General features: G+C 36.2%; 2 protein-coding genes across 2 annotated transcripts in view; one reads left to right on the top strand and one right to left on the bottom strand.

Moving 5' to 3' along the window:
- LOC124645304 (trypsin alpha-4-like) overlaps positions 1 to 2,017 on the top strand; it is a 45,469-nt gene extending 43,452 nt beyond the window's left edge. The window contains exon 7 of the mRNA XM_047185103.1: positions 1,549 to 2,017. Coding sequence (XP_047041059.1) covers positions 1,549 to 2,017 — 469 coding nt within the window. The remainder of the gene's footprint in view (positions 1 to 1,548) is intronic.
- A 2,432-nt stretch (positions 2,018 to 4,449) lies between these two features.
- Positions 4,450 to 21,154, bottom strand: part of LOC124645293 (protein scabrous-like) — a 29,575-nt gene continuing 12,870 nt past the window's right edge. Inside the window, exons 4-6 of the mRNA XM_047185094.1 lie at positions 7,078 to 7,533; positions 6,617 to 6,817; positions 4,450 to 6,162 (exon numbers count right to left, since the gene is read on the bottom strand). Of these exons, the coding sequence (XP_047041050.1) occupies positions 5,449 to 6,162; positions 6,617 to 6,817; positions 7,078 to 7,533 (1,371 nt within the window). The 3' untranslated portion in view covers positions 4,450 to 5,448. The remainder of the gene's footprint in view (positions 6,163 to 6,616; positions 6,818 to 7,077; positions 7,534 to 21,154) is intronic.

Below are 21,154 nucleotides of genomic sequence, written 5' to 3'. Positions count from 1 at the left end.
TGATTTTAATATTTTTTGCATCAAAACAGTTAGCTAGTTGAATGATATAATTTTTATACAGGCGAAGACACGTTAGGGAGACGCGGTACAATATGCGTGACGACATGCAGTTATTTCGAACAAAAAGCATAGTGTAAGAACAGTCAAGTCAAACACAGTTTTATCAACAATATTGTAGTCGAAACTTTAAATATGTTTGTCCTAGAGAGTTAACAATTGTGTAAAAGTCCCGATATTAGCTATTTATTCGCATTTTGTACTGTAAAACACAAAATATCCTCATTATGACGAATTTAGGTGCAACTATTGAGCATGTCCCAGTAGTCGTCATAATAATTCTAAAATTGACGAGTTTTGGGTCAAATGGGAGTTTTAAAGTACCAATAGATGTCACATGAAAAAAATATATCTTCTATGTTAAAAGTATTCCAAATTGCATATTACATCGTTAGGAAATAAACGTAACTATCCAATTAAACAAAGAAACATACCACAGACACCACTGGAGTCATGTAAATCAAAACACAAAACCACGTGCTGAGCTTCACTTTTGACAGCTGAACTTCACGAAAAAACGATTTTGTTAGGGCACACACGTTTCGACTAACATATCTCCGATACCATGACTGTTAAAACCCCATATTGTCATTTCAATTGTGCAATATGTTATCAACAATATGTTGACATATAAACCGGCCCATTTTAAGTTCAGTAGAAAAACTAAATAAAAGTTTTTAGATTAATTGACGACTATTGGGGCATGACGACTTCACCCGCGTTTACCTTAACTACTGCAGGCTTGTGTTTTTTGTGGATAAGTTAAACCTTGTTAATAAACGTACGGATAAAGTTGGCATCTGTACGTATATACAAATAATATACGTAAATGTACATACAATGTCAGAACCTAATATATACGTATATAATGTTATATCCTATTCGTATGTTACAATATTCGATCAGTCAATTACTGTGTGTCACAGTTGGATATAGGTAACCTAATATTTCACTCTGTTACGACCAACTGCCAATGTAAAATAGACTTGACATAGCAAATTAATCAATATCAAATATTAAACTATAGCGACAGCCTTTAGCAGAAATAAATAAAATAAAAAGTACAGTAAACTATCGATGACACAGAAAATTTGCCGAAGGTCAGTTAATTTCTTCACAATTAACGTCCCATTGAAGCTTTAGAATATCTTCATTCTATCACAACGAAAGGTTCTTATTTATCAAGTCAGAGGCCACCATGGATCCTCGTTACGATCAAATAAATTATATAATTATAACATTTTATATATTCGTGATTTACTGTCTTGCAAGAAAAGTATGTTGCAATATTTTCTTATAGGTGTTAATAGCCAAGTACATAAGTGCAGTAAGATCGACACATATGTAACAGTTAAGTAGGGTTTAGTCGCGAATTTTCAGTTAGTTAACATCATGTTTCAGTTTTCTCAAATATTTCTGTCCGAATCAACCACTAATATCCTACTCAAAATATTGATTTGCCATTATAATAATTTAGTTTTTTTTTTTCAGATGGTTACTGCACAACATCCCGCTAATCCGGCGCATTACAAAGCAGAACTTAACACTTCTCTTCCAATTAAAACGAGCGCACATTTTGACAACATGGCTTAACTTAACCAGAGTAGTGAAACCCGTTCCATTCACTCTATCAGATGAGCCTATGGAGACTCTCAAGTTGGATAGAGAACTGGCTAAGTTAAAGGGAAGAGTGTATGATATAAGGGATTTTATCTTCAGAGGGATGCACCGTAAGTATAAGAAGAGGCTGTACGAGAAGTTAAAGGACAGAATAGCAGAGAAAGAAGCTATAAAGAAGATACACGAGGCATCGGAGATAACGAGTTCTGCTCCATTTCTCGATCCTGACAATCTGTTTCAAACCACGAAACAGGGCACGGGACTGACGTTCATGGAACAAACGCAACCCTTTGCGACTGACGGCGATAATGCGTACTATGAGGATTATGCAGGAGCTTAGATTTTATAATTAATTATATTTGCTGATTGTTTTTATATCTAATTATAATAAAGAATTTAAAAATTTAAAAATTACCAATTTCAAGATACTGATCGCACTGACGGAATCAAGATTTTAGTCCTGAATTTTTCTCGACGGTCAGCACTAAAATCCTTAAAGTAAAAAGCCAGCAAAACTAAAATTCTAAGAATTTTCGCATTTGACCCGGATTCATTGCACTTAAGTGTGGAAATAAAATAATCCAAAACCAGAATTAAATGCAACGGAAATACCACAATGGTCTAAAAAAACCGTATCGTGAGAGCTTTTCTTGTGTTTTTCTATACTTTTTTAACTTCAATTTTGCTGTTTTTAAAAAGCCTGGCAAGGCAAAAAGCCTTATGCAATGAAAGAAAACAAAAATAATATTGTACTGTAGGAAAGTAATTCGGAAATAAGGTACTTTTAATTTAATGTCCTACGGATTGCATTTCGGTCAAGGCCACGTCAAGGTGTAGGTATACATATTCTAGGAAAACCAGACGCTCATGAGATTACGACAGTTCACACCTGTTGCGATTAAGTAGTAGACTTTCTGCTTCTTTCGAAGTTGGAAGCTTTGACATTTTGACAGACGCGGAAGAAGTGCAGAGGTTCTGGATGGATTAATCTTCCCATTAATCTGAGCAGATCAGCTCTACTAACTACGCGAGTTAGTCTTCAGTGCTCCTCAAATAATATGATAGCAAACACACATATCTGTTACATTTTGTAGCACAACACTGTAACGTTCGTATAAAAGTTTCACTTGGTTTTAAAATATTTTTCGATGCAGGTATAAATAAAATCTCGTTTTTTTCTTAGTAAACTGTCTGTCAAAGTCAAACTTTTAATTCTATTCGTTCATGTTCCTATTTCGGCGAGTTATTATTACCTAGCACAAAAATATGGTCTGCCGGCGAAAATAGGTTCTATCTATCCTCGCTATTCTTTTTTTTAGGGTTCCGTATCCAAAGGGTAAAACGGGACCCTATTGTTTTCGCTTCTCTGTCCGTCCGTCCGTCCGTCTGTCACTAGGCTGTATCTCATGAACCGTGATAGTTAAAGAGTTTAAATTTTCACAGATGATGTAGGTATTTCTGTTGCCGCTATAACAACAAATACTGATAACTAAAATAAAATAAATATTTTGGGGGACTCCCATGCAACAAACGTGTTTTTTTGCTAATTTTAAATAATGGTACGGAACCCTTCGTGTGCGAGTCCGACTTGGCCGGTTTTTAAAATTGATTTAGGGCTGATTCACGATCTGGACGCCTAAACCCCTGATTAGTTTGAATACTCGAAAGATCGAGAGGTGTGGAGACGAAATGGGAAGGCCTTTGCCCAGCAGTGGGACACTACAGGCTACCAAACTTTACTAACTACCAACCTTTTTTCTTCTTAGTTTATTCTTGCCAAGTTGGTAAATTCCTCTGGATGCTGAAACCGCGTGTCACGACTAGTGTATGTAACGGATCATGTCAAAGATATAACTTAACCATTTGTTTGTACTCGTGTTTCATACTTCCAAGTTCAAGTTTGTACTTGTTTGTTATGTTTTGGATGAACTCAGCATATCCATACTTACTAATATTATAAAGCAGAAGAGTTTGTGTGTTTGCTTGAATGCCCTTACTTGAAAGCTTGATTAGATGAAACAAAGACATCAGCAAATTGTTTGTTATCTCCCGGCTGAATAAAAACTTCTTCTCTTTTTTCGTTCTCTTCTTTCCATGAAAAGTAGAGCTAAGAAGTTCTCATGGTCGGCATAAAAGGGCTTTGCGTAGTTGGCTAATTGAGACTTCATTCTTGTACCTACCTACTAGGTCTATAAGAATTCCTTCAATTTAAATTATCTTAATACAAATTTACCAAAAATACTTACATATCTTACTGTTATGAGAAAGTTTTCAAAAGTAACTCGTCCATATGTTCGTAGCGCTTTCAAGCCAAAGGCACTGAACCGATTAAAAATGCAATTTGGTACAGACTACCCCGAGAAAGGATGTAGGCTACTTTTACCCGATTGCGGGAAGTGGTTCTCGTGCCTACCCTATAAATGTAAGTTTCTAACATGAATTGGTTTAGAGAGTGACTTTTGTGTAGGTAGTATAGGCAGTTATAGTATTTGTGCCTCTCATCTCTACTTTGAACTTAATGGTAGGCGTTTGATTTTTCAATCCATTTTTAATCGCATTGGTTATAAATATATATCCTCTCCTGTTAAACGCTTCAGGGAAAATAGGGGGTTGATAATAATATTACTATGTAATCTGAAAACACCGCGTCCTTGATACAGCGTTAACACCTAAAAATAACTTTGTCATTTTAAATTCATGTTAAATATTGACGTCACTATAATTACATTTTGGATCAAACGAAAAAAACTTCCGGGTCAAATAAAACAAGAATTTTCTGTTCATATTTATTTGGTTTAAGTTTGATCATAGGTACATTGCATCAGTTGTATGCATCACTATTATATAGAGAGATTAATTTCAAAATGACGTTTGTACGTCGCACGAGTATACATTACTATTTGGATTATATGCGATAATATATTGAGAAATATTACTAATGTATCAGTCATACCAATAGAGTACAAATAAATTAAATTAAAATACAAAAGTCAAATTATTTCGCCGACAATCTTTTTTCGATAAAACAACATACGGATTGAAATAATATCGTTAACGTAATAATTTTAATCGCCCAATTATTTTTTAATAAATAAATATATACCAAACACTCCTTGTCCGATGGTATCGAACAAACATCCACAAGCATTTCATGCTCCTTAAGAAAGATTACAATCTAATCACTTACATTATCATTTACAACCCTCTGACTACTCCTGCATGCATGCGAAACTGAATATGGCATCTTTTGCCTAATAAAATTATATTTACAAATTCCCACCTCTTCAAAACAATTACAAAGTAAATTATATAAATAAGCTTACAGGAATGTTTTCCAGAATTACTAGACTGATTGTTGGGTACTGATTTGTCCGTCTTTTAAGCTCTAACGTTTGTAAAACATCACAATGCATCAGTCCAGATTTACATTTAAATAAAAATAATTTTCCTGACTAATTACCATTTGCTTAACAAACGATATTTCGAACACAATATTCTTAATAAACCAATTGCATATAAATACATAAAATGGAATGTCTTAATCATCATCATCATCAAACCGGATTCCGTCATTATCAGATTTGAAATCATTAAACTTGAAAAACATCAGAATAATAATTAATACTGTCTATGAAACTATAACTCAATCTAATGGAAATAAAAATACCCTCACTTATATTGATATCTTTGGTATGATTGAAAAGTGAAATAACATTATAATGAATTGTTATGATATTAACTATACGATTAAGAAGCTCGGACGTTGTCTCTTTAAGAGCACCCTGGTCGGCGGTACATGCGCATCTCGCTAGTGGCCACAGCGATCCATTCGTTGCGCACGCCGTCGAACCAGGTCAGGCCAAGGGTGTACTTGCCGTTGATGTTCACGTGCTGGCAGTGAGAGAACCACCATCCTCCTTCGTAGTTGCCGGCACAGTGAGTGTTAGAGATGTCCCTATCGCGGTCCATGGCCGAGAACTCCATATGATTTTGATACTCAAACGCATCGCTAGCATTTCCCTTGAATCCGCTCACCTCAAGTACGTAACCGGTATCAGCGCTTCCGATGTAGAAGTGTTCGTACTCAGCATACCAGAACCCGCCGTAGATGTCGCTCATATCAATACGCATGGAGGAGCAGTTGTCAGCAGTCATAAGGTGCATGGATTCCAAGCCGAGCCAGTACTCAGAGGATGGGTCACCGAAACCATGGACGTATTCACCGAATTTCCTGTTGAACTCTACGGAGCCATTGTATCGACGTTGGATGAGGGTGCTGCCATTGTTGCACCAGGTGTCGAAGGGAGCACGTCCGGGGTGGATGAGGTACACGCCTGAAGGCCCTGAGATGCTGGAGCAATCTCTCGGGAGCTGGTTGACGAGGTCTTCATACTCACGTTGCACGGGTTGGAGCTCCTTCACTTCGCCCATTAGTTCGGGGAGGGGGATGGTTTCGGTCTGGTTGTAGTCACGGTTGGCCTCGCTCTACGCAAAAAGGGAATCGAATTAGAACAATCGTTAACGTTATCGACAATTTAAATTATTCTATTGAAATCAAACCATGTCGAATCAAGCTTCATTGTCTAGACGCTTAAATTAACTATTACTAAGTCTTCCTACATACGCAATCGTTTACTGTGTACACAGTTGAGTAAATTATGAATGAGGAGGGTAAACAGCGCCTGAATTCAGATGCAGCTCTACTAATCACTGAATCATTTTCGATTAGTGAGCGAACTTCTAGATTAGAGCTCGATTTGATTTGACTCGCATTGCAGTATTGTAAACAACAATCAACGTTTAGGTTTATTATAAGTAGGGAGGTCTGATAATTACGCACTTGTATTCAATGATTTGACACACGCAAGGTCTTTCTAAGTTTAATCTGAAATAAATACATCTCCTCCATTCTTCATCTGCAAAAGTAAAATAAACTTACCTTCAGAATATGGTCGTTAAGTCGGGAGAAGTGCTGGCGGGACCTGGCTTCGAGTTCCTCGACAGACTCGTTCAGCTGTTTGATGACGAGGCGATCCATCTCAGCACGGTCGATGGCGTTGCTCACGCTCACTGCGATCGCCTTCACAGACTGACGAAGATTCTCTTGGTCTTCCTTCAGATATGAAGATGCCGCATTCAACTAAACAAAAATAATAAATTGTTATATACAGTAAAATAATGAGCAGTTAATTTCACGAAACTAGGCAGTTAATTACAAATTAGGTACGTAATATTCCTCACATTTGAACAGAATAATAATTATTAAATTCAAAATTCATAATGAATACGAGACCACGTTGATATCGATACAGTTATACCGATATTGTCCAACGAACAAGTTCGTATTGTTTCGCGTTCTGTTGAAACGTGCTCGATAACATGTAACAATAGAAGACTAACCTGAGCATAGTTAACGTCCAACTTCGATATTTCCTTTCTGAATTCGGGGATAGTTTTGTCAGCTTTGTTTTCGATACTCTCGACGTCTTCGCGGAGTTCGAGAATGGACGCATGAACCTTCTCGAAGTCGGATACTTTCTGCGTGGTGTTCTTCAGATGTTCGGTCAGAACTTTGTTCTCGAGATCGAGGAAGTCTACGCGGGCGGAGAGCAGGTTCCAGTTGGGTTCCTCGAAGCGGTCCATGCGGCGTTGAACATCTAGGATCTGGGTCTGCAGGCTTTGCTGCAACTCGTCTAGCTGGGTCTGGGTGCGCGCAAGCCGGGAGATCTGGGCGTGGATCATCTTGTTGTGGCGGTACTTGTGGTTGTACTCAGGGTTCACCTTGGCAGAGCGGTCGTTGTGCGAGTCAAGAATGTCGTTTTCCAGATTCATGTCAGCGACTTGCTTGGCTTTTACCTGCGTCAATGAAAATATATTTGTTAACATTGAAATGTGAGTAAAGTTATCTGATGGTTCAGAAATAGTTATTTGTAAGGGTTTTTTATTGACTGTTATCTGTTTTGAGTGTTTTCTATAGTTTGAGTGTTCTTTGTTATAGTTCATGGTGAGTGAGTGAGTGACTGGAACCCTAGAATCTATTGGCACAGACGTACATATTCAGTTTTCGTAATGGAAAAATTCAGTTTACTTCACGCTAGAGCTCGCTACTTCTTACCACTAACGCTACAAAGGGTAGTCAAAAGTGCAGTTATGATTTGTTTTCTAAGAAATGTTGCGGTCCAGGTCTATTACCACTTTGAAAATGTACATGCTAAGAAAGATGATCCTTTCCCATTTTGTTGCACAATAGTGTCACAAAATATCTCTACCTCTACAGGTTTAGAATAGTAGCGAGCGACGAGCTACACATTAAAATAAAATAATGTTTATTGACAAGAAAGTAACTTTACATTCAACGTCGGACCACAAACTAAACTCTGTACAGTCGTATGTTCTGTTCATATATTCATTTACCATATACTATAACTTACACATTCGCAATCACAAATATTTTCGAAAGTTTTTATTACAAAATTAACTATTAATATTTGCGCTACAATAACGATCCAAATAATTTGATATGCCAAAATAATTACGGATTGTTATCTAAATTAGTTATTGGTATTACGTTTCGTTTGAGTAAATTTAAAATCATTTATTTAATGCTACATTGAGTGGCAGTCCTAAATAGTGAATATTTTGATGTACAATCAAGAACAATGGTGTAAAATGCAATGAATTTCGTTTTGCGAATCTGTTTCAGTCTGGCTAAAGCTTCTGTGCTTGTCTGTACTACGCAAGGTCGGGAGGTGGTAGGCTTACAAAGGCTTGTGGAGCAAAACTCGTTGGCGGCCGTGTTTGTGGCTGAATAACGCAAGTACCTACTGCATCAGATTTCTAAGGTTCTGCACACCTGATTATTATAGTCTTGGCTTTAGAGAAGGCTTTGGTTGTAATTATAGTTCCTTGAAGATTTTGAAGTTTGACGGAGGAAGGTAGTTAGTTCCTTTGAGTAGTGTAAGTGTACACAAGGTGGATACTAAAGTTCGTTAATGTGTAAGGTCAAAAAGTTTTGGCTATATTATTTTTTTTAGTTTAGTTTAGCTTAAACTTTAGCTTGATTTAAAATGGAATTTAATTTACAGATACTTAATTCTAAAAGCAATGCCTTCTGATCCAATCTGCTTGGTCTAGACCGCGTCTGTAAAGTTGCCGCTAAAAGCACCTATTGATTGGTTTGTGCGTTAAGCACCGTTCGTTAACGTCTAGTTTTAATTAAACTTAGCGGCGCCGTATCAAAGGGCAGCCGGCCCCACTACAGGAGCCGGTTCGACGCAGCCGAGAGCAAAATCACTTGCAACTCCAAGGTTCGCACAAACTAGCCACATTATCTATTCAGTGTGTCAAGTCTGTCCCAAATATTTATATTAGGATATTTCGTCTTGTAATCCACTTTCTTCCTCTAACAAAAACATGCATGAAAAATTCAGAGAGACAAGGTAAAATTGTAAAGGAGACGAAATGAGAGACAAAAAGGGAGAGACAGAATGCTAATGAAGATTGTGACGGGTGGCGATGTTGCGATGCGGCAACACAGCGACGCGACACCCGGAATATTCATGCCGTTCGAACAAGTTTTTTCTTCACTCGTATTTGCGTGACCCTTAAGGTTAAGCCCTTAAAGCCTATATTGTAGTTCTGCCATTTCGCGCAAACATACTTGCTATTAGACTTCGCTTGTAACGAAAGATTTCGCATGCAAAACTTCACGCGAATATTCAAACTTGGCGTAGGCCGTATACAACTCGTGCCCCTTCAGCTTTGCATTCACTAATGTTTACCATCATGCGAAAGAATAAGGTCATGAGAAAATGCTAGTAGTTTTTTCCATGTTAAATCCGAATCCCTAAAATATTATAAACGGAAATCCTCTTTAAAACAGAGCTTTGTATGAAGGCTTAATTTGTTTAAAAAATATTTTTCTGGAATCATTAGAAGAAAGGAGCTTTTATTTTTTGAGCTGAATTATTCGCATGAATACAGCGAGCTCTACATAAACATCGGGTATTATGTCCAATTGCGGAGGAAAACAACAAACTCTTTATGTTGAAGATGAGTTATGCAAAGCAAATTGAGTGACCGGCACATCTGCTCAGATGTTCGTCGCGTGTAATTAACGTGGTCCGCCAGAACCTGTTCCGCGCGGGAGCTCGCCTCAATCCTGGCGAGTCGGAGCGCGTCCACTGTCCACTGCATCCACACGTGCACTTTTTATTCCCATAAATAAACTTTCACATAATGCCGATTCCCTTCAGGATTCAACAAAGTGTAATAACCACTAAGCCGAGTTCTCCTCCACTTTACTTGATAACATGATCGGAGTTACGACAGGACACTCGCTTCATAACAGCTATTATTTTTTCATTAGTATAGATAAAAATGTAATCATTGTCCTTTAAATAATGAAAAAATTATATATCTGATACTGCTGCTCGCGAACTTTTTGAGTACCGGTGTTCCTTTATTATTTTCCTTCTGCCGAGACTTGGCTTGAGACTTGTAATGAAAACGTGCCAATTTCGTACGGCTCATTAAATTAAAGACAAAGGGGACTGTTTTTGTTAATTATATCACGCAGACGTATCATCAGCAGTTGCAGTTATACTTCCGTGTTTTTGCTGGGGGCTACAAAAGGTGCTCGTTTTACGATGCCAAGTTGAAAGCTGCTACCGATCTATACTTTGGGCATAAATTAATATACGGCCTGTTTTGGTCATCGAGTGGTGGACACGATAATGGAAACCTTCTCACTTAGGGATGCACGACACCTGGTGTGACCGCTCGGAAACCACCTAAGGACGACATGCTATTTTGTATTTCGAGTGGCTACATTATATTGTAGCAGATGGAGAAACTGACAATTATAATTTTATAAAAAGTATAAAAGTTGACTTTAATATGGTTTTGCTACATTAATTTATACATAAAGTTTATGTGAACTACATTCTTTGGTTTTATTGTATTACTCGTAGGCGTGCACACTGCGTGTGTGTGCCACGACTATATCGATCCTACCTAGTTGTAATAGGTACGATTATAGGTAACTTAAAAGTGTAGTTTCGAGTTTAGAAAACAATCACTAATATTATAATTGCTTCTAATAAAGTTCATTTCATAATTAATTTATAAATGAATCATGTCGGTTTTAACGATTGAAAATCAAATTGTAGCAGCTATACAATATTCTAAGTGTTATATAGAGGTAACATTATTAACACGTGATCCACATCATTATATCCATTAGGAAAAGCATTTTGGCTTCTAACATAACATATATGTGCGGTGAAAATAATAATGTAATTCTCAGTTCTCTGGACGCCTTTTCCGAGAATAAAGCTAATGCTTGTAACACTCGTAATTACCTCGGTAAACTGTAAGCTAGCTTTCAATATCATTTTGAGACTTTAACAGTATTATTTTAGAGAGAAAAGCGAACGTTGAATTAAGTACGCTCAATTATTAAATATTTTGTCGACGTCATTTTAATAATGTATGGTTTCTAATGCGTTTTATTGAAGTATGAAACCTTTTAATTTTGCTTTGTCTTGTCGGAAAACTAAGAGGCTCTTTATAGTGCAGACAAAGAGATGTCAAAAAAACCTAGGTAAGGAACGTTACAAGCATAAGTACCTTACCAGCTTAAAGTTTTTAATTTTTATTTTAAGTTATTATTTTAAATGACTTTAAAAATTGGCAAGAATAACATTTTAAAAGTTAATAAAGCCTGTAAGTCAGTTACGTCCGTGTCAGCTTACTGGTTGAACCGGTATAAATATTTAACAGAATAGTGCATACTCGACTGCAAAAACTGAATAACTTTTGTAACATGAGGATTTAAACCAAAAATCTAAATTGTAGGATACCCGCATCTAAAATGCATGTTATTTGAGATACAAATAAAATATCGGGTTTTTTTATAGGTACCGTTGTTTCCGAGATACGGTTTTCCCTATTCGCTATATGAAATCCTATATTGAACATCTATTATTTATTTTAAAACCTAACAGCTTTCATGAGATTGGTACAGCTGTATATTTTGGCTACACTCTGTATTTACAGCCCATATTTGCGTATTGTTTTTTGCTTTACTGTCCAAGGTTTTGGAAACCAGAAAATAAGATTTTTGTTAAAAATATACATATGTAGATCTATAACTTATAAGCTTCAGCCACGGGTTTGAGCTAATAGTCAGACACAGTAGTTAATAGAAAATTAATTATATTATCATAATAATTATTTATTATTTAGCTATTCTATTATTTTTATATAAATAGTGCAACAATAGAAAATAAGGTAAACAAACCTTTAATTCAACGTAACAGTAATGAAATAAAAACCTGATTACTCGGTACATTTGGATTCAGGACTAGCTTGTATCCCACTCCAGCTGTCAATGAATTTTGTAATGAATTAATGCAAAATACATAGTTGACGATAAAGCAATTACCTCCGATTGTTTTTAGTATTCTGTTCAGCTCCGAAGTTTGTGAAATGGTTCATAATTGAGAAACGCATTTGGCAGACTGCTATTTTATTAATAAATCCTTTTATATCTACTGTATAGGTAAGTTTGTAGAGTCGCACCGAATTTTTTGTGCAATTTGACAGCTGTCACTGTCAATTTTCAGGGTAAATACGATTTTATGTATGGAATGACGTAACTGCCAACTGCACCAAAAATGATCAGACCATACATGTGATTATTATTTTTTATGATAACAGCCTGCAATTTTTTGAAGCCAGCTGAAAAATACATTTTATTTAAACTTCGAATTAATTTGATTTATTGCTCTGTCAATTCAATACTACGCCCAGCGATATTGTAGATCTGTACGTCATATTTTGGATATTTTTTCCAGCCAAACTTAATTAAATCTTGCAGCTGCACCCGTTGTCAAAAGTTTTTTAAGTTTATCGGAAGTGAATGTAGATACTAGCATGTCTTTATCTGTACTATACTATATATTTTTTGTAACTGAATTATAGTTACAAATATACCTACATACCTTTCGTATTTTAAGTCATGGCATAATTTGTGCGTATCATTACCACTAAACAAAAGCGCATAGTAGTGATACCTACCATTTATTATCGTCAACCACAGATTTAATTTGTACTTTGTTCCTCTTTTATTTGCATCGTCAAATGACCAGTTACAGACCAATTACGGACATTGCAACAGGTTCCCAGTGCATCGAATTGCACTCACGAAGAATAGTTTTTGACTCGTCGCGACTGCATCCGGCCGTATTATTCACGTAAATCGGCCGACATGTGTAAAGTGTATGCAAATAAAAAAGCAAATCAAAGCATATCCCGATTGGCAGACTGTCCTTCAATGACGCGGAAGTGAGACCAGTTTGGCAAAGTTTTCTCATTCTGGTTTGAAGGTTAGCCAGATGTACAAGTGTACATGCCTAGTAGGTAGTCTTAGTCTTATTAATGCGTTTCCGATAGGTTTTTTAAGTAAGGCCCTGGTTGGAAAAAAGTTACTGACGCAATTTCTGCGCGTATTTACAAAATAAATAATAACACAAATTACCTAAATGAAAACACAGGCAAACGTGTGCTCGCGAACTATCAACAGCGCAAATAGCAAACTCCGCGTATTGCATTGCATAACCAAACTTTGCAAATTAATAAATGTTTAGCTGTAAACGCTTGTTTATTTACTTTTTGGTAACTTTTGAATGGTTTCAATTGAAAATGTTCTATTTGTTCAGTCCGAAAGTCAAAGTAGGAAATATTGCAAAACTGTTCTCGACATGTTTGTATGAAATGTCATGGGTTCTGGGATTAAAAGTTGGTACAAAATGTTTGAAAAATCCTAGTGCCATCGCATCGTCCAATTAAATTATACGGTGTCGTGTTAAGGAGGTAAAAATATTTATGCTTTTTAAAAATAACGTGACCTTCACGCGAGCAACCTCCTCACACACCGAAGTCAGGAATAGACACATGATATAATTAATAAAACCCGCTGACCGACTAACTTCCCGTTGAAGCTAAAAAAATCTAAAAGAATCATTAACTAAGTTTTTAAACACTCTCTCTTCTCTTTTCCGGGAATTTCATAATTTTAATATAAAAATGCTGAATAAAGATCCGCCTTCTCTCCTTTTATTAGTTCTCTCCTTTTAATTTCATTTTAGAGTGACTGAAGAAGCTGCCCTTCTTCAGTCACTCTAAAATGAAATTTTTAATTCCTTTTTTATTGTTGCGAAAGCACGTGTTTTACTCGAATTAATTTACCTACCAACGGAAAGTACTCAAAGCTCAAAACTTTATAGTACCCAATATTGTCGTGTTAAGCACCTTGCTATCAAACATTCATAATAGGTATCCTATTAATATATGAATACTATCAAATCGTTTAAGCCTGATTTCAGTAAAACAGGATTTTGTCAAAACCACGTTTGTAGCTACCTACCTCGAAAGCCACACACTGGTAGTTTAAAGCAAATTCGATGAATAAGTATGTATAGTATCAATCGATTCATATTAATTGAAACAGTATCGAACTCAAGGAATATTCGAAAATGATGAAGCTCGCTTAGTTTATAAAAAGTGCTTTACTTAATGAATTAATCACTTGCGGTGATCGGATTTCATGCAGTACTGTGTGAGGTCCACCCACTTTTTGCTACCTTGAATGTGCCCGAGTGGTTCCCACAGGCTTTTTGGAGTTAGTTTCTCACGGCCTCCCTATACAAATTAAGTGGGTTGGACTACACACTGGTACATTATAAGCAAATTGAATTAATATTAAATGGCAGCAGGGAAAGTTTGCTCACTACGTGGCCATACTCATTTCTTGTTAATATAATGTCGTATTTTTACGTAACTGGAGAGCTCGCATTAATTTATGAAGTTTTAGTTGTTCTTTTTATTTTTGTTTTATGTGATGAAATTAATTATTTACCTAGCATATTTCAGTATAATAAATCCTACCGATTTAAAAGTACACCAAGCAGAATATAAGTTCGTATCATCGATATATATGTACTACGTACTAGATAGAACGTTCCGAACAAAAAGCTTACCACACTGAACTGCACTGCAGACTATGCAGTGCCCAAAATGGCAAATCAGAGCGATTTTGACACCTGCGTCAGATGGATGTCTATGAAACTACAATTATAAAATAGAAAATACATATCAAGGTATAAACTTACACATATAAACTATTCGAGAGTCAAGTTAGTAAAATTACACGCTGTTCATGCTATTACAACGCTTGTATATCATACTTTTCATTTACAATTCAATTTTACAAATATGCATTAATTTGTTCCCGCCCGCCATCTTGAATTATGGATTAAGAAAATCGTGCAGAAACAGATGTGCCATAAAACTAGCAGTAGGTAAAATATCAATGAAAACAGACTTCACTTTGTCATGGTTCGTATAAACAAAGCACCCGTGTAATCACTTTGGTGTGGCATATAGTCTCGAGCTGCCGTTCGCGACGCACATCGCCTTCACCGCGAGAGCTTTTACTTAACCTTGTAGAAGGGTTAGAATCCATTTAATCCCTCTCATCACTTGATCCTACTCGAGTACAAAAAGCGATCAGACAGCATTAAAAGTTTACTTGCCGTTGTATATTATTAGGGAACGGTCGTCAACAATAGTCCTGTGATTCACCAAAAGCCTTCTCAGATTAAGGTTTCCAATTTGTTTTAGCTGTATAGGAATTCTGTTCCCCTCGTCCGAGCCTTTGTCATGCGGTTGCGTTATTGTGAATTTCGCCGTGAACGGAAAACCATACAGTGTACTCTCCGTGCCTATTCACGGCGCTGTTGTACAAATACTGTATGGTTCCCGCGGAAATTATCTGATAAATACGCTTTAAATTTTTTGTTGGCAGACTTTGTTTTACCACACGTTGTACCGAAGTCCTTTGTGTCAGCTATTTTGGCCAAAACAGAAGTTGCAAAACGTTTTTCTCTCAATTAACGTCGTAGACATGTGTCGATACAAAGGATGAACAATACTTTTAAAGTAAATAATAATTGTATTCAAAATGAAAGTCTCTTTACAAAATTGTGTACAAAGGTGCCTACTGTCGTATGATCTTTATTAAACTGTCTGCTGTGTTCGACATTCATAAAGAAATACAGAACATTACACAATATAATATGAGGTAGTAAATGTTAAGCCGCAAACAAAGCTACCAAATGTAATGAACGATGATATCAGTTTGTGGTTCGAACATAGATAAGTAGTTTAATGTATTAGCTAGATGTCAGCACAGTAACTGGTTTCAGTATCACAGTCCCGCACGCTGCATAATATATTTAATATCCATCAAGGACTTAGTGAGCAGAATTTCGGAATTTAATGCATCAGCGGACCACAAAACGCAACTAACAATCTGACAACTAATGTCTGCATTTATTGTATATAATTGTAGCCGCGGCACAATGCTCGCTAAATGATATAATTCAATATAATAGTTTCACTGGATTACGGCAAAACCTCATGAGAAGATCCAGTTGTATGTAATATGCGATAGTAGTAAATTATTCCTCTACGACATAATGATATCATGCTACAGTATTAACTTCATATTTCGTCTTTTTCCAATATTTCAGAATACCAATTAAAGCAGTTCGCAAACCGTTGTTTTGTGTAACAAACGAAAACAATTCATATATTTCAGCGAAAAGCAATTCATGTTCATAATCTTTAATTCCACGTCAACTTAATTCGGTTTCCAATACTCTTGAAATAAAAGCATATCGCCGTTATCGTGAAAATACATCTGAAATTCGTGAGAGAGAGTTAAATAATATTCCGACTGTTTTTTCACAGACAGCCTTTAGTCAAGCAGATGCATGTTACCAATTAAAAATCCAATATCAATTATTTTGTACGAAATCGGTATTTTAACATTGTTCTCTGAATATAAATTTTAATAAAACACCGTATTTCGGTTAATGGTTGGAGTTGAAGAACATGGAAATTAAATTACGTCCATTAGCTGTGCAAAAGCCGCCAGCTTTACCGAGTGTCTCTATCATATTTAACCATTAAAAAAAAGTAAAAATCACATGATTGTAACATAATAATTCGTAAATAAATACCAATAACAATATTTAACCAAAATGACTCAAAACTCTCGAATCTTACCTATTTTTTCGTTCTAAAACGCGCACGACACTCCTATTTCCCCTTTTCCTGATGACCTAACAAGAACAGTGTCGTCAACATTCTGGTAACAAGTCTAACGTAGGAACCTCTCAATGGCCGGCCGAGTTTCAAGATGTAATCACTGCGAATGGGCCATTACTTATCTGTGGGCCTTTCAAGTTGGCTCCGCGCCAGTTTCCTTGGCACGTATGCTTATAATAATAATTTTGAGTAATTAGGACCTGGTAACGAGCTAGGGTTGTAGATAAGATAGACCTGTGATGTAGTGTTCTATGTATTATTTAAACAGTGTACTGTTTATCGTGGTGACGCTGTTTTTAAAGGACATGTAATAGTACATTTCTTTCAGTTTCTTCAGTTTTTTTTTAATGAATCTTTAAAGTTATGGTTCAATGTTACGTATATGTGTAGACAGTATAATTTGTTTTAATCATTTATTTATATTAGAAGTTCCTTTCTAGCAAATTTGCAGCTGTATTTGTGTAATGCATGTAAAACATCAAAATAGTAATTGCATGAATTTTGCAAAAAAGTAAACAGGACTTTTGAAAACTGTAGCATATTTTGAATTCCAAATATAAAAGTCAATGAGAAATACATAAGTAATTTAAATTGGTACGAAGACTGAGTTTACTTTACAGCAAATTTTAAATTTAATTTGCGACACTAAAACAATCATAAAACGTTTACAGGTAGCTCATGCTTTTAACTATTCAATTAATTAAATTGAATTGTGAATTTATTAATTGATTTCTGCATCTTTATTGTATTTTAAGATCCTTGGGAATTTTGAGACGATCATAGGACGATTCTTACTAAGGTAATAGTATATTTTTTTAATACTCAATCATTGTTATTCCTTATTAAAAAAAAAGTAATGAACATCAATATTATACAGGTTTTTTTTTGTTTTACATGCTAAGGGTAGTTTGGTTTATTATTGCGAGACTTCACCAAAAAATGTGTACGTTTTCGAGCACAAAGGGTTGCAATTTTGTGAACATTTCAGAAATGATCGCACGCAATTTGATTTTTTTCCAAAGACTCGCTGAGTAGACAGAACTGAATAGACATTTATGTACGTCAAAGTACTGAACATTGCATGGAAAACCTTGACTACTCGCATGTCGCTACTTATAAAACAATAGGAGATCAATTGTGTCACACGTTTAATCTGCGCTCCGATTACACCGGGTAAACATAAAACAAAACACTACATTTTGTCGAATTGATAACGTCAGTTTTAAAAGTTGTTCCAAACAGAAGTTGTGTTACCAGCCTTTACAAACATGCTGGGAGCCATTAGAACCTATTATGTTTATGTTATGTGAACTTTTTCCAAGCGGGCAACTCTCTAACTTTATTCTAAATTCAAAAGCATATCGACCGGTAAAAAGTGGTGGGCGCAACCAACGGTCGTCGGTTGGCGGTTATAATCACCGAGCGTGAACACATACCACCTGTTATTGTGTTCAACCAATAACGAACTTAATCACGATGTTTGGACCCTTTACCTATGGCTATTTAATCAGGTTGTTTTATTTTTAAATGGCGCTTTTTTAATTTTTTGATTTTAGAACAAAAGCCAATAGGTTCGGTCACTTTCAATCGTCTGTCGTGTAATTGTCACCACATGTCCCTTGTACGTATAAAATATGATGTCGTACTTATATATATAGGGAGCTGTATATATCCATTATATCGAGCAACTGAAAAAGCTTTTACTTATAGCGCGCCTTTATCCGCCACAAACATGATTACCGAAATGTAATAAGCGCCGTCAAACCAACAATTGGCAAATACCGAAAGGGTTCTTTTACAATGTTCACAACCCTCGGTTACATTATGTAAGGCCGTAATCCTCGCTAACCGGACCGTGAATCATCCTAACCAACGATAAATTTAGGGAAAATTGCGCAACTAACGTTCCCCCACAAAAAAGAACTGAATTAAAGATTATTAAAGAAACTCCTTAAGTAAAGGGTTATATTTTTCTATATTCCGTTTACAATACCCTTCTGTATGTATCCCGTAATGTTAGTTATGAGCTACTACGGCTTTTGTTATAGGAACTTAATAAGGTTACCGATGAAATAAAGTTATGCAAGGCTATGTTTCCTTTGTGTTCGCCGCTGTAAGAAATACTTACATTATCTACTGAATTGCGGCGTACTACACAAATATTAGCTATCTACTAAAACAACCGGTGTTCACTGAGTACCTAAATTGAAACGTACTTTTGCCTTTCGAAAATCTAACTCACAAGAAGAGCTGGGAAACTTAAAACGGCAGGACATTAAGTAGGACTTTATATGATGTCCTTTATGAGTCATTGCCTTAATATTTCAAACTTTGGTCTTTTACTTAACTAAGCAAGTATCTACGTCCCTACACACTACCGCACATAACATATGTATCGTGAAGATATTCACAGTCTCCTTTCGTCCTATACACGGATTAACAAGGCGTCGGGTCCGTCTGTATGCCATTCACGAAGTACAGCGACTGAGTAGGAGCGACAATGCCGACTCCATGCCTAGTTCATTACATGGTGGCCGCGTGCCCACAAATTGATATTGTCTTCGTTAGCAAACCCGCTTTATCCATCCCTCCAAGCTTTCACTGAATACAAACCACAAAGTGAATGGATCAAAGCCTGAAATCTACCTTAGATATCAACTAGCCGATGCAGTCCGAACTCCAACAATACTTTTAATTTGGGCCTAAAGCACCAACCCCCCCCCCACCCCTCTCCGAGCGCGGCTGCCTAATTTCCTCCCGTACATTTCCACTCGAAGCTTTTTCATTTCCGTCGGCGTCAACAAATGCAGCGAGATGTAATCGCACTATTTACAACGGACCTAATAATAGAATAGACCGCTATTTCAACAAATTCGCAGACACGTAAATACCTGAGTGTCTAGTTTCTCTAAACAAATCCCGGAATAAGTATTTTTATGGTCCAATTTGGTTGCGTGAAGCTCTCTTCAGAAGTGAGGGCGGTACCGTTAAAGAAATTCTGAGAAATCTTAGGCAACCGTAGGGTTGGCGTCGTAATGGAGCTATACCTTTTGCGCATGATTACCCGAGCGGTACGCGTAATAATATTAAAATGTTATCATCGTACTATTTAGGGAGCAAATTGCTGTTCATGTATATCACCAGCGTTTATGAAGTACGCAGTGGAGTTCTCGAGGCGGCCGAATTCATTAAGTAATTACTTGCCTGTCGAACTTGCCTAAACAATTTTCCTTGAAAACTTTCAGAGTAAGCTATATTTAGAAGAGATTTTAGAAAATATCAAACAGGAATATATGCATGTTTTCTGTATTATTAGCACCTTTCTAGGTGTTGTTACAGAATAAGTAAGTGCAGCAGAAGTTTGCTTCATAACATTTGCGTTCGCCGGCGCCGGCGGTTTGCGTATCTTCCACAATATTAATATGAGTTCAAATATCAGTACGTAGCTTCGTTTGGCTTAGACTGAATATTAAAAAGTTTTTATAAGATAATGTAAATACTATTTATATTTTCTTTCTTATTTTTGATAGCAGTACTAGTTGAGAATGAATCGCTAAGTAACTGGCAGTGATAAAATTCTTCTTTGATACACAATTTAAATTCTCATTCCAATCTCACTTGCGAGTGAAGGTACCACCAATCTGTGCTGATATTCGAATAATATCTATAAGTGCTTACTCGAATCCACAAAGGATTAATTAAATATTTCCAATTATGTAATAGGTAAAATGATTCACCAACATTGGGTTTTCCATCGGTAGCGCTAATTAGGATTCGAGCTTTTGAAATTTTATAACCGAATTCCACAAGCAGTGGTATTCATATTTTGCAAATGATTGCATGGGAACTGAAGTGCATCGGTATGCTTCATATGTCGAAAATATTCATCGGTATTTTTAATAACAAATTATTAGGAAGCGCTGTTCTGTTGTGATATTCATTTGTTTTCCATTCGATGTTCAATTGTCCATTCACCAAGTTTCATTAACTGCGATTCGTAGTCTTTCCTTCCATCCTTTGTGTACTTAGTACTGAACGTAGCTCATTCAATTATTACCTAACCATCAGATCAAAGGTCGACATAGAACGCTTTTCCCTCTTCCAAGTACTATTTGCTGTGGGCTGTGCCCATCAGTGCACATAACTGCTACTATATTTGATATTTCCACCTCATATTGCATTGTAGCATTATATGTACATCATGGAATGCAATAAACGATATGAATATGAAAGGATTCTCGCTACACGCAGGCTGCAAATCCTCGCAATATACTGAAATTGTAATGTACTATAGAGACTT

Source organism: Helicoverpa zea, chromosome 31 (genome assembly GCF_022581195.2).
Source record: "Helicoverpa zea isolate HzStark_Cry1AcR chromosome 31, ilHelZeax1.1, whole genome shotgun sequence".
NCBI lineage: Eukaryota > Metazoa > Arthropoda > Insecta > Lepidoptera > Noctuidae > Helicoverpa > Helicoverpa zea.
This window is presented reverse-complemented; position numbering and strand designations above follow the sequence as displayed.